This window comes from Nannospalax galili, unplaced genomic scaffold (assembly GCF_000622305.1).
Source record: "Nannospalax galili isolate Female #2095 unplaced genomic scaffold, S.galili_v1.0 scaffold1349, whole genome shotgun sequence".
Classification (NCBI taxonomy): Eukaryota; Metazoa; Chordata; class Mammalia; order Rodentia; family Spalacidae; genus Nannospalax; species Nannospalax galili.
Window position 1 is genome coordinate 507,163 of NW_008359755.1, and position 21,486 is coordinate 528,648.

The 21,486-nt window shown below is 42.2% G+C and overlaps 1 protein-coding gene across 4 annotated transcripts in view; it reads right to left on the bottom strand.

The window, feature by feature from the left end:
• Positions 1-382: 382 nt before the first annotated feature.
• Dgkg (diacylglycerol kinase gamma) overlaps positions 383-21,486 on the bottom strand; it is a 216,667-nt gene continuing 195,563 nt past the window's right edge. For all 4 annotated transcript variants that reach the window (XM_008823628.1, XM_008823627.1, XM_008823625.1 and 1 more), the window contains 3 exons: positions 19,228-19,348; positions 17,019-17,079; positions 383-3,155 (listed from right to left, as the gene is read on the bottom strand). In XM_008823628.1, the coding sequence (XP_008821850.1) occupies positions 3,057-3,155; positions 17,019-17,079; positions 19,228-19,348 (281 nt within the window). In that variant the 3' untranslated portion in view covers positions 383-3,056. The remainder of the gene's footprint in view (positions 3,156-17,018; positions 17,080-19,227; positions 19,349-21,486) is intronic.

Sequence of the window (21,486 nt, forward strand, 5' to 3'; positions counted from 1 at the left end):
AAAAGTGATTAGTGGGTCTCTATATTTATCATGATTACTCACAAATATGTAATTTACATAATATATACAGCACATTAAGTACTATGTCACCTTATATAATGTGCATATGTATAATGTATATGTGTGTTATGTAATGCCAGTCTGGAGGCTCTTCCAGATTCTGCCAAGTATTTCCTAATTTATTTGGCAATTTTAACATATTTTTTCCATCTGTAGAATGAACTCACTTGAGAGGAGTTGGTCTATGACCTGAATATAATCATCCTACAAAGGCTAATCCTACAAAGTCTATGTCCACTCTCAACTCACTGGAGAAGCCCCACATGGACCATACCATAATGAGACACAATTCCAGCCCAGGGACAACACAGTGCACTGAGGGTTTTTGGTTTCACTGTTTTTATTGCTAGTGGGATGGAAGCATGAAGGCAAGTGAGAATGTGTCTGCAGCATGGAAAGAGTCAGAATAGGACAAGAAATAAGGGACTGGGATCTCCCTTGACAACTGTGTGGCTTTAGAAGTCACTAGGCATCATTAAGCCTCACTCTCTTCACTAGAGTTCGCTGTGGAGTTCACTAGGATGATGTACTTTAACTACACAATAAGAAACCACAGTCACAGGGTTTAAAAGATGATTTGCAAGGTACGATTAAACAACAACACAAGATTACTAAGATTACCAAATCAGAAGTGCAATTCCATGAAGTTTGTTATGATCAGTGCCTCTAAAAAGGATTGAGGGTATGTCTTTATGTCTTTCAGGCAACATTCAGCCTCTGTGGGGCCCCTTCGTGAGACTTGAAGTTTCTAAGAACCCATTTCACCTGTTGATGATGCTGTCTCAACACCCATAAACCTGAGGAATCAGGGCTGAAACACATGCAAACATTTTTGCAAATGTCTTAGAATTAGTGACTCTGAGCCTGAACCTGCCTCAGTTTCAGAATCAAGCGGCTTCCAAGATAGTACCTGCTGTCATTCTAGAGCTTGTCTGACCCATCACCAAGCATCCCATCAGTATGCTCTTCAAACGGAAGTATTCTACATGTTGGGTTGAGCAGTATGGTCTCAGGTCTCAGTCCTTGATGATCTTAAAGAATTGCTTCCTTCCACAGTTTGTTCGATTTGTACCCATTCTTCATATTCCCTTCATTGTCATTGCAAGATTAGAGGAAGCTCAGTGGGGTGATGTCAATTGGGCTCAGGTTTCCTTTTGAGGAATGTGAGCCAGAGATGAATGTCCATGTGAGCCAGAGAGCTGGGAAAGGTTGTTTTTTTGCCAGTAATGCTCTATGTACAGTTGCCCAGTGTGAGTGAAGGGGAATGCTGGCACCAGCTCAGTGAGGCCTACAAGCCTGTCCTGGCTGACAGCACCCTACAGAAGGTGCCTCTTCACTGAGGTCACCCTGTAGCCAGGAGTGTTTCCAAAGAGGCTCTCTCTGGTAACCATGATGAGGTGACATGGGTTCAATAAGATGATCTGTCTGGTGAGCTCAGCCTCAGGCCAACTTTTTTCCAGGTCAGAGAAGCCACTGCTTTGTGTGGGGATGCCCACATATATGCTGCACGCTTGTTCCACTCTGGCCACTTGGATCTAAGTACAATTACTTCTCGGTGACTAGAAATGACTCTGTTCCTAGATGTGTGGGTTGTTTTGTCTATTTACCATCTTCTCAGTGACACAGTCAAACCACATTAGTCAAGTCTCTTTAGTTCTCTACAACTTAGCTTCCTTATCAATAAATGGGAAAATAAATCCTGTGTAGCATATTTCATGGCTGTTGTGAACACCCAGAATCCTCTTAAATCTTATTACCAGCATGGGGAAATGTGTCTTTACAATGAAATGGAGGTGTGGGGCAGTGAAAACCTTCTTTTTCTTTCCCACTTTCTGTTCCCATACTACCCATGTTTACTTCTAATCAGAAGTCCAGCAGTAAATAAATATTTATATATTATATATAAATCTATATGCTACATATGTACATATGTAAGACCATCAGAGGGTCCTTCAGTCACACTCTTGAGAGTGCAAAGTGCAAAAAGCAGAAAGAATCCCCTGGTAGACTATCTTCTGGTTTCCTTAGCAAAGTCCCTCCATTCCATGCTTGTGTCTTTGGGATAGTTTTCCACCAGGGCTTGGAATTCAAACAAGAGACACCATTTGGCTTGTGTGGTAGGGTTAGGGTGTGGGAAGAGTAGAGGTTTTTTTCTTTTTCCTTCTCTTTTTTACACAATATTGTGACACCAATTTGAAAAATAAAGCCCGGTTTCTCAGCTTTCCCTCCCAGGTGTTCATAGAGCTAAGAAAATAAATACCACATCTAAGGTGTGTTGTGCAAGCAGCTCTAGGGACTCTTGGAACTGTCTCCAAACAAACAGCCACCAAGAGGCACGTCAGGAGAGGAACAAGTGCTTACTGACTGCATAGAAGACCAAGAATGGAAACAGCTTTCCACAGCTTTTTGGCCTTCTCAGCAAGCTGGGGAGGAGCTGTTGCTTGAAGGACAGCGAGGAAACCCTCGTGGGCTTGCAGAGCGCTGCCAAGGGCTTTGCGTGGAGAGCTGGAGGCTGTTTTGTCTCCATACAGAAGGACTTTTGTGCAAATTTTCTGGATCAGAGCTCTTTCCTTGACCACATCCGATCTCACTGTAGGCAGGAAACCTAAAGTCTGCTCCTCACAAACATCGGTGAGGAACCTTACAGGAGTGGTAAAGAGAAAGGGAGTTTTCCTTCAGGCTCAGAGAGTCTACCCAAGGTGACTGGGAATGTGGGAGTTGCTGTATGAACCAACCCATCTTGGTGGGCCCTGAGTCCATTCAAAATATTTCCTGGTCATTGGCTCTGTTAGGAGTGGATCCATTTTCTAAATAGGTAGACTGTATGGCAAGGTTAAATTTTCCTCTGGAAAAGTGATTTTGCTACCACTGGTTACAGAAGAGTGAGTGAGTGAGTGTGTGTGTGTGTGTGTGTGTGTGTGTGTGTGTGTATGTGTGTGTGTGTGTGTAAAGATTCTTGTTTTCTTCCTTGGTTTAGCTGGTGTTTGGCACACAGTTTAGTCTTTTGAATGGCTTTTCCTCCTCAGTGAAAAGAAGCTGCTCTTCTGGGGAGGCCCCATCATCATGGGCGCTTGATTCTTGTGAGTGATTTTAATCTAAAAGCAAAGAAGCAGAGATGAATTAGTGGCAATGCAAGACCCAGTAACTCAGGGGAGAGTGGGTTGCAGGGAAGAAAGAAGGCCAGCTTTGGGATCCAAGGAATCCCATACAGAAGGACAACTGTCCTTGAACAGTTTCAAAATTGGCAACTTGACCCTGACTGGGCCTGGAGTTTGGCACTGCTAGAAGCAAAGGGCGGAAACACTGGGGAGAGACAGGTGTGAGCTTCCCACGTGGTGATCAGCTCGCACCTGTCTTATGTCCTTGCTATTCATAGACTGTCAGAATGTCACAGCCGGAGGAGACCTCAGGGACCTTCCCATTCACCCCTCTGTAGGACAGATAAGGAATGGGAGCCCATAGCGCCATCGAAGCTTAGATCAGCCTAAGTTTGCACGGAAGGGAAGAACAGCCACAGACCAGCTCCTCACACTCCAGTTTCCCTATAGTTCTGGCAGTGGACAGATGTCAACCAGCTGACCTGGAGGCTTCAGTTTAACTTCTGACCAAGCAACCTCATGTGAACAGTTCCCAAGTGAGTCCCTTAGGTGTAATCGCTTTTCTTAGACTCTGGGAAGACCTTGGGAAAGCATTTCTAAAAAAATTTAGGGTTTATAATTTTCTTCTGTAAATGCTCAGTTAATTGTAGACATGGTTTCAAAATGCTTAATCCCCATTTGAATGTGGCTTGGTGATACTCCCACATTAATAATCTACATTATCACTCCATCAACATTTATTGAGTATCTTAGATGTTCAGAGTGGGTGGCTGATATGGGAACAGGAGGTACTTAGGATTCAAAGGCTTGGGTGTAGGGCCATGTTCTACTCCCAGTGTAAAACTTGGGACCAACCATTTATCATTCAGAGAACAATGCTTGCCAAACTTCAAAGCAAAGATAACATTTATTCTATTTTTTTTTCCACAAAGATCATATGACAGACTGTCAATGAAAGCCCATTGTAAATTGTAAAATGGAAAGTAATGGCTAGGTAAGTACTTGTCTTATACTGGAGAGAAAGAAAAATAGATGTCAAAGGAAACAGAATCTAGGAACCCATGCATCTATGAACTCAATCTTGTGGTTTTCACTATGCTATGGGAAGTGACAGTGTGACCACAGAGAAAAACAGAAGGACTCTCAGACACCTCATCCACAAGTTTGAATCAATGTAAGATGATCCAAGTGGTCTCCAAAAGAAGTAAGATAAGGGACAAGAAGGGTCTGATGAGAACTACAAGGAAGACTTAGGATTCAAAGGACAGAAGGAAATGCGTTGTTGAGAAGAGAGAGAGAAGCCACTGGGTAAAGAAGCCATGTGTGAACAGGCTGAGTCAAGGGCAAAGGAGGAGAAACGTGGGACTTGGGCAGTTGGTTGGTATAGAGCTTTAACCAGAGTTGACAAGATTGGGTTCCTATAAGGTAATCAGTAGCAATGAAAGATGCTGAAAAATAACAAGATGAAGAAAAGGGGCTGAGGGGAATTCAGCAGCTGTCATCAGAGTAGGCTAGAGTAGGAACATGTGGCTAAAACGGTGCCAGGGCAAGTCAGGCTCACATTTACCAGGCTCCAGGAAATGCAAAGAAACAGATGGAAGCCAAAGACATGGGGACAACCAGCACAGCCTGGTGATGGGACTGAAAACGTTCCTCACGTTGGTTTTCACCAGCCTGGAGACACGAAGAGCAGTGAGTTTTTCTACTTTGCAGTAGTTGCCAGAGGAACAGAGGCCATCAAATCCATTTTGTTTTGTGTGTCATCTTGCAGGTGTTATGTGATAAACGTTTTGTGTTATGCAGGTTCCGTGATAGAAGTGAGGCACAACAGCACTTTTCTGTGGCCTGCAATTTAGTGTAGAGATTTAGTAGAGATTTGTGACACATGCTCAGATGGTAGAGATTTGTGACATAAGCCTTCTTTCACTCCTGAGCTCACATGCCCATTTGAGGAGGACTTCTGACTCTCATTTTGTTATTCCCTGAACTAACCCAGTGCCTGCTGGAAGAATATGCTGGAGCAAAGGAACAGAGCCCAGAGAAAAAGAGCATTTCCTGGCAGTGGAGATGGCTGTTTGGGGAAGAGGATGGCAGCTGTGCACTGTCTACATTTACCACTGATGAACCCCACCTTGTCAGGAGATAGAAGGTCCTTGCTTCTTCGTTCTCTGTCAAAAACCAAACTGTGTACTTGCTTGTTAGTACCTCTGGCTTCTGAGAAATTTTGACAAAGGTGTTGATAGGGTGGGGATTTGGAACTCCTGGATAACATGGTATTTTGGTCATATTTGAGGATCATATTACTACAGATAACTGAGAGGTATGAGATCATATCCTCATTCTAAGTCAGAATTGTCTATTTGTCCTTTACCCCCAAATCAGGGAGGGCTTGTGGGTAAAATAGTTAAGACTCCATTTTAGGAGGTACTTTGATGTTAAATCTGCCTTTTAAACCCTTGAATGAAAAAGAGCATTTTTCATTTCTGTAGTTAAAACTCAAACTTCATTGGTAATTGAACAGGTAAGAAAATTACAGTCTCTATGATTCATAAGCAGACAAACACTAAGGGTAGCGGCCCCACTGTTAGTTTTCTGCTCTGTTACAGAGAGAGCTGATCCAGGAGATGACTCCTGTGTTAAAGAAGATTCAGGAGACTACCATTGTACCACTGCCTGACTGGAATCCTAGACTGTATAAATGCAGAAGGGCAACTGAACAGCACTGCGTATTCATCTCTCTCTGTGACTTGATTGTGGACCAACTACTTCTAGTTTCTGTTGCCTTGGCTGCACCCTTGAACTGTGAGCCAGTATAAACCCTTTGTCCCTTAAATTGCCTTTGTCATAGTTTTTTTTTTTTTCTTTTTGAGACAGGGTCTCCCTGTAGCCACAGCTGGCCTGGAACTTGCCACATAGACCAGGCTGATCTTGATCTCTGCCTACCTCTTGCCTCCTGAGTCCTGGGATTAAAGGCCTGTGCCACCACACCTGGCCCTTGTCATAGTATTTTGTTACAGCAGCAAGGAAAGAAATGAAGACAACCTTCAGATATAGTTGGGATAATCTGACCTTGTAAGAAAGATTTAGTGATGGGTAGGGAAATTCAGCTAGACCAAAGTGGGGTCCCTGAACCAGCAGCATCAATTTCTCCCTGGAACTTGTCAGAAATGCAAGTTCTCAGCTTCTAGACCTACTGGATTAGGTCTGGGATGTAGCTCAGTAATATGAATTAACCCCCCACCCCCAAATTATCAGTGTTTGTTCAAGTTTAAGAGAGATGGACTGAATAAATATGTTCTCTTTCAACTTAATGACTGTGCTGTCAACTTCAGGAGGAGATTCTTCCTTTTTTTGAGATAGGGTACTATTATATAGCCCTGGCTGGCCTGGAACTCACTATGTAGACCAGGTTGGCCTCAAACTCAGAGAGATTTACCTGCATCTGCCTTCACAGTGCTGGAATTGAAGAGGTATACTGTGACCCCAGGCTGAGTCTTAACTTTAAAAAAATTTGCTATTTGAGACAGGGTCTCAAACTCACATGCTGTACCTGAGAATGACCTTGAACTTGTGATCCTCCTGCTTCCATGTTGTCTAGCAATTTCCTGCCAGATAAAAGCTGCCATCTTGGAGGGAAGCTGGGTAAACAATAGACTGTTCTAAAGGATGTAAGCAACAGGATCTCCGAAGGGAGGGAAAAAAGGTGTTTTGAGGAGAGGTGAAACAATCCATCCTGTAAGGAAGCTCATTAAACTCAGGAAGTAAACAACTCAATAGCAGCAGGAAGTCCCTGAAACTGACCAGGTTTGACTAGGCTCCTCCCTCCCAAAATATATAAGCCCTAAGACCTGCTGAGATGCTTTCAGGCCACCCAAAGTGCCTAGAGGACCGAGAAACAGCCTGAGCTCCCTAGCTAGAGGCCCAGAGGAGTCAAACATCCTGAAAGCAGCAGAAACCAGCTGAATTCCAAGAGGCTCAGACCAACTGGACTATCTGGGAAGGATACTCTCTAACTGTTGAGTTGCCTATAGGTTGTGCATTGTGGGCTAGGTTTCCTGCTTTCATGAGCCATCACCTATGCTGGGGTGGGCTTGGGTGATGCAGCTGTCTGTTCCTGTAAGTAACCCATTATCCATATTCCTGTGAGTAATCTCAATAAAAACTCATTGGTTCACAGTGTTGGACTTGGTAGTATTCTACTTTGGTCTGTTGTCACTTCCCTATCTGTGGTGAGGAGATGTTTGTTAATGACTCCCCTGGAATAGTGTCACAACACTCCACCTCCTGAGTGCTGGGATTATAGTGTGAACCACCATGTTGCTGATGAAGCCAGGGAGGTCATTTATAGTATTGCAAGCTTGAGACAAACTTTGTTAATAAATACATACTTTATGAACATACATTTTAATGTATAAACAAGTATCTTCTTGTTTTCTAAACATAAAATAGGGACTGGAGAGATGGCTCAGCAGTTGAGAACACTGGCTACTCTTGCGGAGGACCCAGATTCTGTTCCCAGTACCCACATGGTGCCTAACAACCATTCCTAACTAGTTCCAGAGGATCCAGTGCCCTCTCTGTCTTCCTCAGGCATTAACAAACAAAATAGTTTTTAAAATTTTATAAAATAATAGAAAAAGTTTAAAATTCACACAGAAGTAAAAACTTCTTGGCATATTGCTGTTAGTTCGTGTCTATGCTTGCATGCTTTTTACAATTTTATTATTTTTACTTTTATGTGTATGAGTATTATCTACATGTATGTAAATGCACCATGTTGTGCAGTGCCTGCAGAGGTCAGAAAAGAGCATCAAATTCTCTTGGAACTGGAGTTATAGATGGTTGTTAGCTGCCATGTGGGTGCTGGGAATTGAACCCTGGGTCCTATGCAAGAGCAGACAGTCCTCTCAACCACTGAGCCATCTCTCCAGCCCCTCTTGCATGCTTTTAATAAAATTGAAATCAGCTTCTAAACCTGCTTTATTTAACATTATTTTGCCAACACTTCTAATGCCCTTAATGTTTAATTTTAAAGTTAAAATTTAGGGGATGTAGAGATGGCTCAGTGCTTAAGAGCACTAGTTGCTCTTGCAGAAGACCCAGGTTTGGTATCTCTACCCACATGGCAGCTAATGACTGTTTGTAACTCCAGTTCCAGGGGCCTAACACCCTTCTCTGGCCTCTGAGGACACTGCACAACTTAGGTGATTTATATACACACAGCCAACACACTCATATACATAAAATAAGTTAATTCAGTGTTGGAGAGTGAATTCCTGGCCTTCTATTTCCTAGGAAAGTGCTTTACAGTGAGCTACACCCTCCAGCCCCTAAATATTTATTAAATTTCTTTTTCTTTTTCTTTTTCTTTTTGATACAGGGTGAGACCTGGCTCCACCTGGCCTGGCACTTGCTATGTAGACCAGGGTGGCCTTGATCTCACAGAGATCTGTCTGCCTCTGCCTCCTGAGTGCTGGAAGTAAAGGCATGCACCACCATGCCTGGCCTAAATTTGATTTTCAATGCTTATAAATTATTCCATTTGAATATGACAAAACTACTTAAATCTTTTCACTAAATGTTGGGCTTTTAGAACATTTCTAATTGTTCTGTTGCATGAAATAGAAGTTGATATTCATATATGTACTGTCTATATTTATGATAATCTGTTCTAAACTTAGAATACATTTCCAGAAGTGAATGAACAGTTTCAAATGGTGAAAATAAAAGTACAAGGTTAGTACATATTACTATTTGCAATGCTGCCTCTTAGTATGTGGTTTAAGATGTGTTCCAAGTATGTTGGTCCTACTATGCCCTTGACAGAAGCAAAGATTTTCTTAAACTGACCTGGTAAGTGAAGAATTACATGGCATTCTCACTAGTTTAATTCGAAAATCAATCTTTTTTTTTTTTTGAAGTTGTGATAGCGCAGATGAGTCCATGGTTTAAGAGCATGAGACAAATTCTAGGGCTGGTTTCTTTTTTTGTTTTATAGGAGTTAGCCTGCTCTTTGGTTTTACATTTGGAAACTCTTGTCCTTAGGCTTTTAAATACCTAAATTGATTCTTTTGTAGTTGTCAGTTCTCATGTATGGGTAGGCTGGCCTCAAACTCACTAGGCAGCCAAGGGTAACCTTGCACTCTGGATCCTACTGCCTCTACCTCCTGAGTGCTGGGTTTATGTGGTGCCAGGAGTCTAACGTGGGTCTTTGTTCATGCTAGGCAAGCATTCTACCAACTGAGCTACATCTTCAGCCCCTCTATGCTGATTCTTGATTTAAAGAATTAAAAATTTGTTATTAGTAAGATATGTCACTCCTTAGAAAGGCCCAGCCTATAGTGCAATTATAATCTATTTTTCCCCACACTAATATTTTACTTTTAAGTTGACTCTCTTTTGTGATGTGCTTTTGATTTTAGAATATAGTTTAGGCATGGGACTGGAGAGATGGCTCAGTGGTTAAGAACACTGGCTGCTCTTGCAGAAGACCTGGGTTCAGATCCCAGCACCCACATGGCAGCTAACAACTGTCTGTAACTCCCAGCTCCAGGGGATCTGATGGCTTCTTCTGTCCTCCACAGGCATTGAACGACACGGGTGCACTTATCTACATGCAGGCTCTCATACACATAAAATAAAAATAATAAATAAGGGAACGGGCATGGTGTTGCACACTTTTAATCCCAGCACTCAGGAGGCAGAGGCAGGCGGATCTCTGTGAGTTCAAGGCCAGACTGGTCTACATAGTTGAGTTCCAGGACAGCTGGGGCTACAGGGAGACCCTCGTCTCCAAAAGACCAAAAACAAACAAACAAACAAACAAATTAATTAATTAATTAATTAAAAAAAGAATATAGTTTAGGCAAAAAGTGACATTTTCCCAAACAAGAAATTTCTTAGATGTCCTATGTTAAAGTTGTTTCCCTTCTAATTAGTTTATGATTTTTCTTCTTTCTTCATTAGTTTTTACATATTCTAGAATTTCTGAGGACTCTATTCTGTGCTGTTGATTACCTATCCAGTACTGTGACAATGCACTGCTATTTAAATTATTGGGATTTTCTGTGCTGGGGATCTTAGTTTGTATAGGAGTGGAGTGTACTGAAGTGAACCGAGCAATAGCCTGCAAGTCCTCTGATCTTGAGTGCAGATGCAGTGCAACCATTTCCCTCAAGGGCCGGCCTTCCCCACTAAGGAGGACTGCAACCTGGAACTGTGAGCTCAAGCAAACCTTTCTTCTTCAGTTACTTTTGCCAGGGTTATTTTATCACAGCAACAGAAAAGAAACTAAGATGGTTTTTATGTTCAGTTTTTTATTTGGTTAAATTTTATGGATGGTTTCATCAATCTCCCACAATTTAGTATTTTATATCTCTTGTGCTAGTTAGACTATTTTAATATTTTTCTACTACATTCTCTGTTGCTGGTATATAGGAATGTTATTAATATTTGTCTACTTTACTATAGGGCTTCACTGGGATAATTTATGCTATGAGGTTTCCCACTGTTTTTTTTTTTTTTTTTTTTTTTTTTTTTTTTTTTTTGTAGCCCCAGCTGTCCTGGAACTCACTATCCTAGAACTCTATGTAGACCAGGCTGGCCTTGAACTCACAGACATCTGCCTGCCTCTGCCTCTGCCTCCCGAGTGCTGGGATTAAAAGTGTGTGCCACCACGCCCGGCCCCCCCACTGATTTTTTTAAAGCTTTCTATATACATGATCATATCACCTACAACTAATGACATCTTTGTTTTTCAAATATTTATATTTCTTTTCTACCTCACATATATTGTATTGGTTAGAACTGCTAAGCAATGTTAGCATATATATATTGTCCATGAATTTAATGGAAATTTATTTGAGTTTTAGTATTATATTTGTTATTGATTTAGCAGAAATGTTTCATTATTTTCAGAGTTTTTTTCTAGAAGTTTTATGTTCAAAATATTTTATTATTTTTACTTATTTTATGTGTATGAGTGCATTGCCTATATATGTAAGTGCACCCATGTCATGCAGTGTCCATGGAGGTCAGAAGAGGGTGTCTAATCCCCGGAACTGGAGTTACAGATGGTGTTTAGCTGCCATGTGGGTGCTGGGAACAGAACCTGGGTCCCAGTACCCACATGGTGACTGACAACCATCTGCAACTCTAGTTCCAGTGGATCCAATGCCATTTTCAGACCTCCGTGGGCACACACAATGTACTTGTATACATGCCATGGAGACAAAACACACATAAAATAAAAATAAATAAATCTTAAAAAAATTAAAATAGCAAATGTTGAACATAATTGAATACTTGACTTTGATCATCTATTTTTGTTATGTAACTTTATGACTAATGTTAGAAGGCTTTCTTTTTCTTCATTCCTTTGATTTGTTCTCAGGGGCGAATGATCCTTTTTTGTCGTTGTTTGATTTTTTGAGATGGGGTTTCACTATGTAGCCCTGGCTGATCTGGAACTTGATATGTAGACCAGGTTGGCCTTGAACTCAAAGATATCCACCTGCCTTTGCCTCCTGAATGCTGGAATTAAAGGTGTGTGCCACCATGACAGGCTTTCTTTTCGAAAACAAATTTTATTGTTCAATTCTATCTACTACACTGGCACTAGAATTTTCATATCATATTGATATTTGAAATTGGTCTATCTTTTTTTTTTTTTTTTTTGAGACAAGGTCTCCCTGTAGCCCCAGCTGGCCTGGAACTCACTATGTAGACCAGGCTGGCCGTGAATTCACAGAGATCTGCCTGCTTGCCTCTGCCTCCTGAGTGCTGGGATCAAAGGTGTACACCACTACATTTGGCCTTCATTTCCTATTTTTAAGTATAACTTTTAGTTAATTTAGTTAGTGTTGCATATGTAGTATGTGTGCGTGTGCACGTGCATGCAAGTGTGCAAGTGCCTGTGGAGACCAAGGGTTGACATCGGGTATTGTCCACTATCATTCTTCACTGCACCCTTTTGAGGCAGTCTTTGTCACTGAACTCACAACTTAACTATTGGTTAGCTTGGCTGGCCAGAAGGTCCAGGGATTCACCTGTCTCTGCTTCCTCAGCCCCAGTGTTACAGACATGGGAGACCACGCCAGGCTTTGACATGGTTGGGGGATCTGAACCCAGGTCCCTGTGCTGTGGAGTATGCACTTTACTGACTGACTTACCTCCCCAGCCCCTTATTATGACATCATCATACATGTATATAACAGGTTTTTTAAAAAAAATATTTTATTTTTAGTGTATGAGTCCATTGCCTGCATGTATGTGAGTGCACCCGTGTTGTGCAATGCCGAGGAGGTGAAAAGAGGGCTTCGGATTCCCCTGGAACTGGAGTTACGGACGGTTCATAGGTGCCATGTGGGTGCTGGGAATCGAACCCGGGTCCTCTGCAAGAGCAGTCAGTGCTCTTAACCGCTGAGCCATCTCTCCAGCCCCATATAACAGGTTTTGATCATATCCAACCCACATCATCCTCTCTTGTCCTTTTCCCACTCCCACTGATTTCCTACCTCTTCCTAACTAGTCTCTCTTCTACTTTTATATCTTTTGTTTTGTTTTGGTAAACCAAGGCGTTTAGTTAGGTTTACTTACAGGAGCATAGGTGAATTATTTACAGGAGCATGGACAACTTACCCATGGCTAGACCACTGAAGAAAATGTCTCTCCTTTCTTCAGCAGCCATTAATTATCTAGAGCCTCAGGGAGGGGTGGGTGGGGCCTTGTGAGCCCTTTCCTTACTAAATTCATCTAGTTTGTTGTTGTTTTAGGTTTTTTGTTTTTGTTTTAGACAAGGTCTTACTATGTAGCCCTGGCTGGCCTAGAACTTGCTATGTAGACCAGGCTGTCCTGGAACACACAGAGATCACCTATCTTTATTTCCTGAGCACTGGAGTAAAGTCATGCACCACCATGCCCAGTTAAATTCATCTGATTTGAGGTCATTTTGCATATAATTATTTGAAAACATTTCCATCTCATTAATGTCAGTATTTCCTTCATTCTCTTAGGATATTCAAGTTTATTAGAATCAAAATAATTTATCATTCATAATTAAATAAAGCCATTGCCATATTTATATTGAGATTTTACATTGCATTTATTAGATTTTTAAAACATTTAAATATTTCTGATATGTTTCTCCCTCTTTAAAAATTTTTTGATTCATTTTTATGTGTGGTGGTTTTGTATGCATGTTTGTAGGTACACCATATGTCTGCAATGCCTACAGAGGACAGAATCCCCTAAATTCTGGATTTGCAGATAGTTGTTAGCCACCCTATGGGTGTTGGGAAACAAACCTTGGTCCTCTGCAAGAGCAATCACTGCTCTTAACTGATAAGCTAACTCTTAAAAAATACTTATTTATTGCTTTTTATCTATGCGTATGTGTGTAAGCCCACTTGAATTTATGTGCACCCTGTGCATTCAGGAACCCAAGGAGGCTAGTGGAGGGCGTTGAATCCCCTGGAACTGGAGTTACAGATGGTTGGGAGCCGTTCAACATGGGTGCTGGGAACTGAACCTAGTTCCTGTGCAGGAATAACAAGGGCTCTTAATCACTGAGCTACCTGTACAGCCTTTTTCTCTTTTAGAAAAGAGACTTTCAAACACTTGTTAAAAGAACTAGTTCTAGGGGCTGGAGAGACGGCTCAGCGGTTAAGAACACTGGTTATTCTTGCAGAAGACCCGGATTCAAATCCCAGCACCCACATGGCAGCTAACAACTGTCTGTAACTCCAGTTCCAGGGGATCCAACAGCCTCTTCTGACCTCCATAGCATTGCATGACATGGGTGCACTCACCTACATGCAGGCAATACATGCATACACATAAAATAAGAATAATAAAATATTTTTTAAAAAAGGAGCTAGTTCTAGATTTCCCTGTGTTTAAAATTTGTTTTTAAATATTATTTTCTTTCCTCTGAATCTCATAAATGTATTATTATTAATTATTCTAATTTGGGGATTATTCAGTACAGTTTTTTCTTTTTATATAATGGAATTGTATAAGGGCTTGAGTTTTCTTCAAAATAAGGTTTTGGCTTTAAGGTTTATCTGGAACATTCTTATTTTTATAATTTTTTTGTAGTTAAAAATGGTAGTTTCAATATGCTCTTGGACATATTGTTCTTTGTGAGAAATTTTAAGTTTCTAAGTGATCAGATTTTGTTTGTCGGCTACTCAGTAAATCTTTTGCTGATGGTGTGTAGTGTTATTGCTTTTTGGTGAAAGAAAACCTGTATAATTTCTATTGCTGACTTTTATAGCTTTTTTAAGGGAAAGGTTAAACTAGCTCTTGACTGACTTTAGTGGTACTGAATAAATCCTTGAAAAATGTATTTGAGCTGGGAAGGTAGCTCCATTGGTAAGGTCCTTGTCTAGTGTGTATGAGTCAGGAGTTTGATCCTCAGCACCTGCCTAAAACTGTGTGTGGTAGTGCATGCCTGTAATCCTAGCACTCAAGAGACTAAGGCAGGAGATCCATGAGTTCCAGGCCATGCTGGGCTAAAAGGAGACTTTGTCTGGGGCTGGCGAGATGGCTCAGCAGTTAAGAGCACTGGCTATTCTTGCAGAAGACCTGGGTTCAAATCCCAGTACCCACATGGCAGATAACAACCATCTGTAATTCCACTTTCAGGGGATCTGATGCCCTCTTTTGCCCTCTATAGGCACTGCTCGACATGGGTTCACTTACACACATGCAGGCATATTGCTCATGCACATAAAATAAAAATAAATAAGTCAAACAAACAAAACAAAAACAGACTGTTGAAAAACAAACAAACCAAGCAAAACTGGGTCTATGAGATGGGCCAACTGGTAAAAGCACCTGCCATCAAGCCTGATGACCCGAGTTCAGTCCCTGAGACCCACATGGCAGAAAGAAAGAACAGATTCCCACAAGTCCTCTGACTTGCACACATTACTTGGACTTGTACACCCACACATTCACACAGTAAAAATGATAAATACATAATAAATAAAGAAATGTAAGTAAAAGAAGACATCAGACAGAAAGACCTGCTTATTCTGCTTAATGTTTTTGGCATGCTAGTTTAGTTTGCCAAAAATTATTACAATTAGAATTATTCCTTCTCACTTGATTTCTTATGCTTAGTAAAAGATAAATATGTAACCCTTATATAGCTATGTAGTCAATCCCAGGCTGGCCTTGATCTCACCTTGTCTCTGCCTCCCCAGTGCTGGGATTAAAGGCGTGTACCACCATGCCTGGTTTTTAGGTGTATCTGAAAAAAACCTCTTGCCTTACAGCCGACTGCCTTCTTGTTGTGTTCTTGCAGGACCGTTCCTCTGTGTATGCCCATTCCTGTCGTCCTCTTCATATAAGGACACTAGTTTGGTAGGTTGAGGCCCTACCAGAAACCAACCTTGCTAAGACCCTGATTTTGGTTTCCAGCCTCTAGAATGGTGAACAAATTGATTTCTTGCTGCTTAAACTACCACTATGGGCTGGGCATGATGGTGGTGGCAGCCTAAACCTATAATCCCAGCACTTGGGAGGTAGAGGCAGGACTGAGCTCACAGTGTGTGTGAGTATGTGAGTGCAGGTGCCCATGGAGGCTGTCGGATCATTCTGGAGCTGGAGTTACAGGTGATTGTGAGTTACCTGACACGGGTGCTGGTAACTTAACGTATGTCCTGTTTGGCCATGGTTCTGATCACCTCCACTCCCAGCCGTTTTCTTTTAAACACAGATGTGTGGGTGGATTTTTCTCAACTCAGCTTCATCAAAATGATAAGCAGTAGAAATTCCCTCCATCCTTCCTAATTCCAGCAAGGTAGAAAACTATTGGTTGTTTATTTTTTTGAGATAGGGTCTCTCTATGCAGCTCTGGTTGGGCTGGAACTATTACTGGTTTTTGTTATAGTGTGTTTGCACCTTTTTCTTAGGCTTCCATAAGATCGAGGAGGAATTTGCAGAGAAAGTTCTACTTTTGACCTTTATAGAAGATGTCACATGGTCTCAGCAGGAGCAGCCGAAAACCCTAAAACAGAACTTGATGCTCTGAAGGGCTCAAAAGAGCAGGCTTTGAGGAAGACTGAAGAAGCTCAGAAACACAGCTTTCGTCGTTTTTGAGATTATTCCATTTGTGACAACATTAACAGTATTACTCATGAAGTTTCCCAGGGGAGGCCCTGAACAGGACAATGGCTCCTCCTCACCAAAGTTCCAAGCTCAGTTTCTAAAGGGGAAACAATGATAAAGGAAGCAGGCTTGGCCTACAGTGCTGAACTGAACCAATGTAACTACGGCATGGCAAGAAAAAGGCAGTTCTGTCTTTGAGACAGGGTCTTCCTAGGCAACCCCGGCCAGTCTTGAACTAAACTCTGTAGCTCAGGTTAGTCAACTCATGATTCTCCTGCCTTAGCCTCCTCGGTGCTGAGATTATACACCCATGGCACTCCCTGCTGCTAGTCATTTATTCATTCACTGAACAAGTTCTTGGGCTGTCATTACAGCTCAGGCACTAAGTTCAGTGCTGGTAGTAGTGCCATGAATAGAGTAGATAACCTGAGCTCCAGGGAGGTCCTTAAGGCAGTAGGTGTGCTGGATGGACATTTAGGGTGTGTAGTTTTGCCTTCTAGGTAAGGCAGCACTAACATCCAGACTTGGTCACCAGTGGAAGACTTCCTTTTGACACTGCCACCGGATACGTTCAAGCAGAGGCTGTCAAGGAAGTCTCAGACAAAGTGGAAGAGGTCCTATGCTAGATGATCTGCTGGGGTCCCTGTAACTTTGAGTTGTAGTGGTTTTATATCAAGTCAGTGTCTTAAAGAGGTTAAACAAAATGAAGCTCTCATTCCCATCTTCAAGACTGGCAAAACTTACCGTGCAACATGGCTGCATCCAGGGCTCTCCATCTACTTGCATCGGCAGCAGCTTGTTAGTCCTGGAATCCCCAAACCAGGAAAACACAGTGAGATTCTCAAGGGTTGAAGTGTTAGCATCATTCCCACTACAGAAAAAGATGCGGGAAGACCTCTAGCCTGCCCACTTAGGAGCGGCTTGCTCAGACTCTGGAGGAACTTGGTAAAAATAGAATCCTGAGATCACCTTGAACTGGACTTGGTAGTTCTGAAGACAGGTCTGGGAATTTATGCTTTAATCACTATGGGCATTTATCAGGCTTCAGTCTTTAAGTCCCCACCTTGAATATTTTATTATCTTTATTTTTATCTTAAGTGTATGAGTGTATTGCCTGCATGTATATAAGTGCACCCATGTTGTACAGTGCCCATGGGGTCAGAAGGTCCCCTGGAACTGGAGTTAGAGATGGTTGTTAGCTACCATGTGGGTGCTGGGAACTGAACCTGGGTCCTCTGCAAGAACAGCCAGTGCTCTTAACTGCTGAGGCATCTCTCCAGCCCCCTAGACCCCTGGGAAGCACCAAAAACCACAGCCACCTGGGAGACATTTGCCAGCAAACATGGCAACCCCACTGCTGAGTAGACCCACCTCAGTCCAGTGTCCAACCAGAGGGAATGGCAGCTAGAGCTCTGGAGTGGGAAATGGCCTTGTCTCTACTGAATGAGTTGTTGAATCATACCCTCAAGGCACTGTCTCCAGGTTTTAGAGGGTACCATTCATGTCTGCACTTGATCCTGAGCAACAGTCTATTCTGGGGTCATATGCACTTTGGACTTGGCTTTGCTAGGAAAGGTACATGTAGGAGTAGTGTTCCCGAGGATAAGAGGCGAAGTGAGGAGGAACTAGGATAGGCTTTTGAAAGGCCTCTGAATTTGTCCTCCACTGTCCTTTAGAGGTGTCTGATCAGAGGCATGGGGAATGGTCAGCATCCACTGGGCAGGAAGCCCTTACTTGAGCTTGGCATCTACAACTACAAAATGATGGGGGAAAGCAGTATTTTGATGCAATGATTCTCTGATGAACTGTGAGTATATTTAATAATAAGAGGAATAAATCTAATAAAAAAATCAGAAGTGAGGCCTTTTGGTCCATAGGGATGAAGTCTCTGGGAAGAGTGCCGGGGGATGGGGCTCTGATCCTTGTTTCCATGTAGAAATAGATTGTTGACTCCTGGAAAAAGCCCTCCTCATACATGTTTTTAATTTTTTGGTAGTCAGGATGCTCTGTTCTCCATGGGACTACATAAACTATGGCTGTAATGTGCTGTGGATAGAACAGCCCCTTTGGTATAGCATTCTGGACAGTCTACAGGGATGGAGGGATCAGTCTGGAAAACAAGGGCCCAATCACAACAGCTCTGGGACTGGAAAAGAAAAAGAAGACAAAGATAGGACATGAAGACAAAGGGCACAGAGGGGATCTGACAGAGGGAGGGTGAGGCCAAGAACAGTTTTCTCAACTCTGCTCTTGCTGGCTTGCCCTAGGGCTTCTGGGAGAAACAGGTTCTTTACTCAAATGCCTCTGAGAAACCCTGCACCCTGTGGCCCCTCTATGAGATCCCTAAGGTAAACTCGCAGATATGATCTGTAATGCGAGAGAGAAAAGGAATGCAGTCTTCTGGAAATAATCAGGCAAGGAAAAAAACGGAGGAAAATGTGACTAGTTGCATTGATTAGAGGCAGCTGAAATCAGAGATCTACTTCTCAGACCCTGCGTCTTCCTACCTGGCTAACTGTGTCATGCGTGCCCTGAAAAATTGTTACCCTCTTGGTCAATACAAGAAGTTTGTTGATGTTGGTTTATCAGATGAAGGCATGAAGGAAATAGCACCTCATGCAGATAGGAACAGTGTGACCCCTGGCACACAGCTAGTATTTTAAAACCATAAAGAGAAAAAAGCAAAGAATTGGACCTCTGGTAATTTGTACTCCAGGTTAATGAATTTCACCAGGTAATTTTAAGAGAACAAGTTGTTGGTGGACCCTCTAGTTGATGGTAGCATTATATCCTGTTGGAAAATGGTCTCAAGGTATTCTTCACAAACACTTCTGAGTTTCTCTCTCCAACTTGTCCTGTAGTGAAATCCAAAGGTAGCTCCCTAGTTATTGTCTGCAAGTATGTTTAAGGAGGTGAGGGGACCAGGAAACTGCTGGGTAAGAAGGAGACGTACCTGATGGTAACACAGGAGCACTGGGCCAGCCTCCTGCCCGCACTCTTCAGGCCGGTGTAGATCTGCCCCATCTCCATAGCTCCCTCTAGCCCCACCACTTCAAGGAGCTGGTCACTGAGGTCTGCAGGGTAAACACAGAAGCCATGCATACTCATTTCTCTAACTCAGCTGGTCTGGCCAGAAGGTCTGGTCCCTTGGTGGTCAAGCCAAGTTTGTCTCCACTCTATCACCTCCCACAGAAGAGCTTTTCTGTATTCTGAATCAGGCATTTGCACAAAAAGAAATGGATGTATGTTTTGGTAAGCATAAGCCCAGTTACAGTTTTTTTTTTAAAAAAAAATATTTATTTTTACTTTATGTGTATGAGTATACTGCCTGCATGTATGTGAGTGCACCCATGTCATGCAATGCCAAGGTCAGAAGACGGCATCGGATTCGCCTAGAACTGGAGTTAAGGACAGTTTGTAGCCGCCATGTGGGTACTGGGAATTGAACCCCGGGTCCTCTGCAAGAGCAGTCAGTGCTCTTGACCACTGAGCCATCTCTCCAGCCCCACAGTTTTTTTTAAAAATAAAACTTTAAGAACAATAAATTGTATCCAATGAATACACTGACATCAGGAAGACTTCTCCATTGCACAATGGGGTGAATATTGAACCAGCTGCTTCTAAAATACCCCAGCCCAGCAGCTGGCTTGGGACTAGGATAAGAAAGAATGCGGACGAGGCCACAATCTACCCCTTAACGACTGAAAAACGTTGGTTCTGTTCACTATGACTGGTGGTTAATTGACCTCAAATTTGGCCTGTGGTTGTGAACCACCCTCCTTGGACATCTTTAGGAAAATCAGGGACCTCTTTCAGAATGCCAAGGAAAAGAGCATTTCACCCCATCAGATTATTGTGGGCCCACAGTAGAAAAATATGAATCCCATGCTCAAAGTTGTAGGACCAGTGGCCTGCCTAGTGGCACTGGCTTCTGATTCAGAACCCACGAGCGGTCCATTTTTGTCACAGCTGCTGAAGCCTGGGCTTTGCCTTATGAATGTATGGAAGGGATAATGTTGGGCCCAAGACTCACTTTACAAATGTAACTCTTTGTGCATTTAAAGCTGAAGCAAAAGTTAAAATGCAGGATTTAAAAGAGCCTATTCCTTTGTTACCAGAACAAGAATACCTTTTCTCAGATTATGGTTAGTCACTACTATCTATTAATATCCACAAGCTGGAAAACCGTGTCTAAGCTAATGTTTTTGCCTATTTACCAAATGGCTACTGCCCTCTAAAGTGCCTCCTGGTACAGTGTAACAGTGTAAGATTAGTGAAGAAATACTTGAGTTTTATCTTTATTCTCTTGTTTAGAAGATGGTTGTTTTAAAAACATTCTCTTGATGGATGTAGAACTAAAGAAAACAGTTATATAAAACATTGGACACATCACAAATGTGTCAACGTTGACATCTAAACTGCCTATAACACTGATAGGTGTTAGCTGTCAACAGATAACACAAGTCTAATTGGTCTTTCTGTGACAAGTACCTATCTTCCCACTCTGCATCTGTCGACACTCCATTTCCTTTTCAAGTGCTCCTTTCTTCACATCCCTGAAAAGATACTGTCTCCTTAAGCTTCCATCTCATTTGGACTTCTGACAAACTGCCAAAGGGTAATGTTTGCTTAGGAGACTGCTCCAGACTCTGAAGGAGTTTTGAGCTAATAACCAAGAATATCTGAATTTCTTAATGAGTTCTCTTCTCACCAAAGAGCGTCATATAACCATTGGATAGTCTTAGCTTATCATGCTAATCTTACAGTGTCTGTGGAAACAGCATACACTATAGACTGTGAGAGAGAGACCTCAGAAAGGGGAGGGGGAAAAGAAGGGGATGGAGAAAAAGAGGGAGGAAGGAGAGAAATTAGAGTGCCTCCAGAGTGAGGCAGGCAGGAGGCTAGTTTTGTGTTGAGAAGAGAGAAGAAAGTAAAGGCAGAAGTTTTTAGAAGTTTCTCAGTTTAGTGACAGAGACAGATGCCTTATAAAATGTTCTGTGTACCAGCCTTTGATATCTGACAGGGCTGCAACGGTTCAACGTTTTCCCTCGAAACATCCTCTGGTAACAAAATGTTCTAAGAAGTAGGGGACTTAATAGACTCAAGTGTTTCAGCTTTACAATGTCTTGGTCTTTTAACAAATTTTCCTGTTGAATGGCTCTAAAGTCGTTATCACTTCCCACACATTACCTTACAGCTATCACTTCCCACA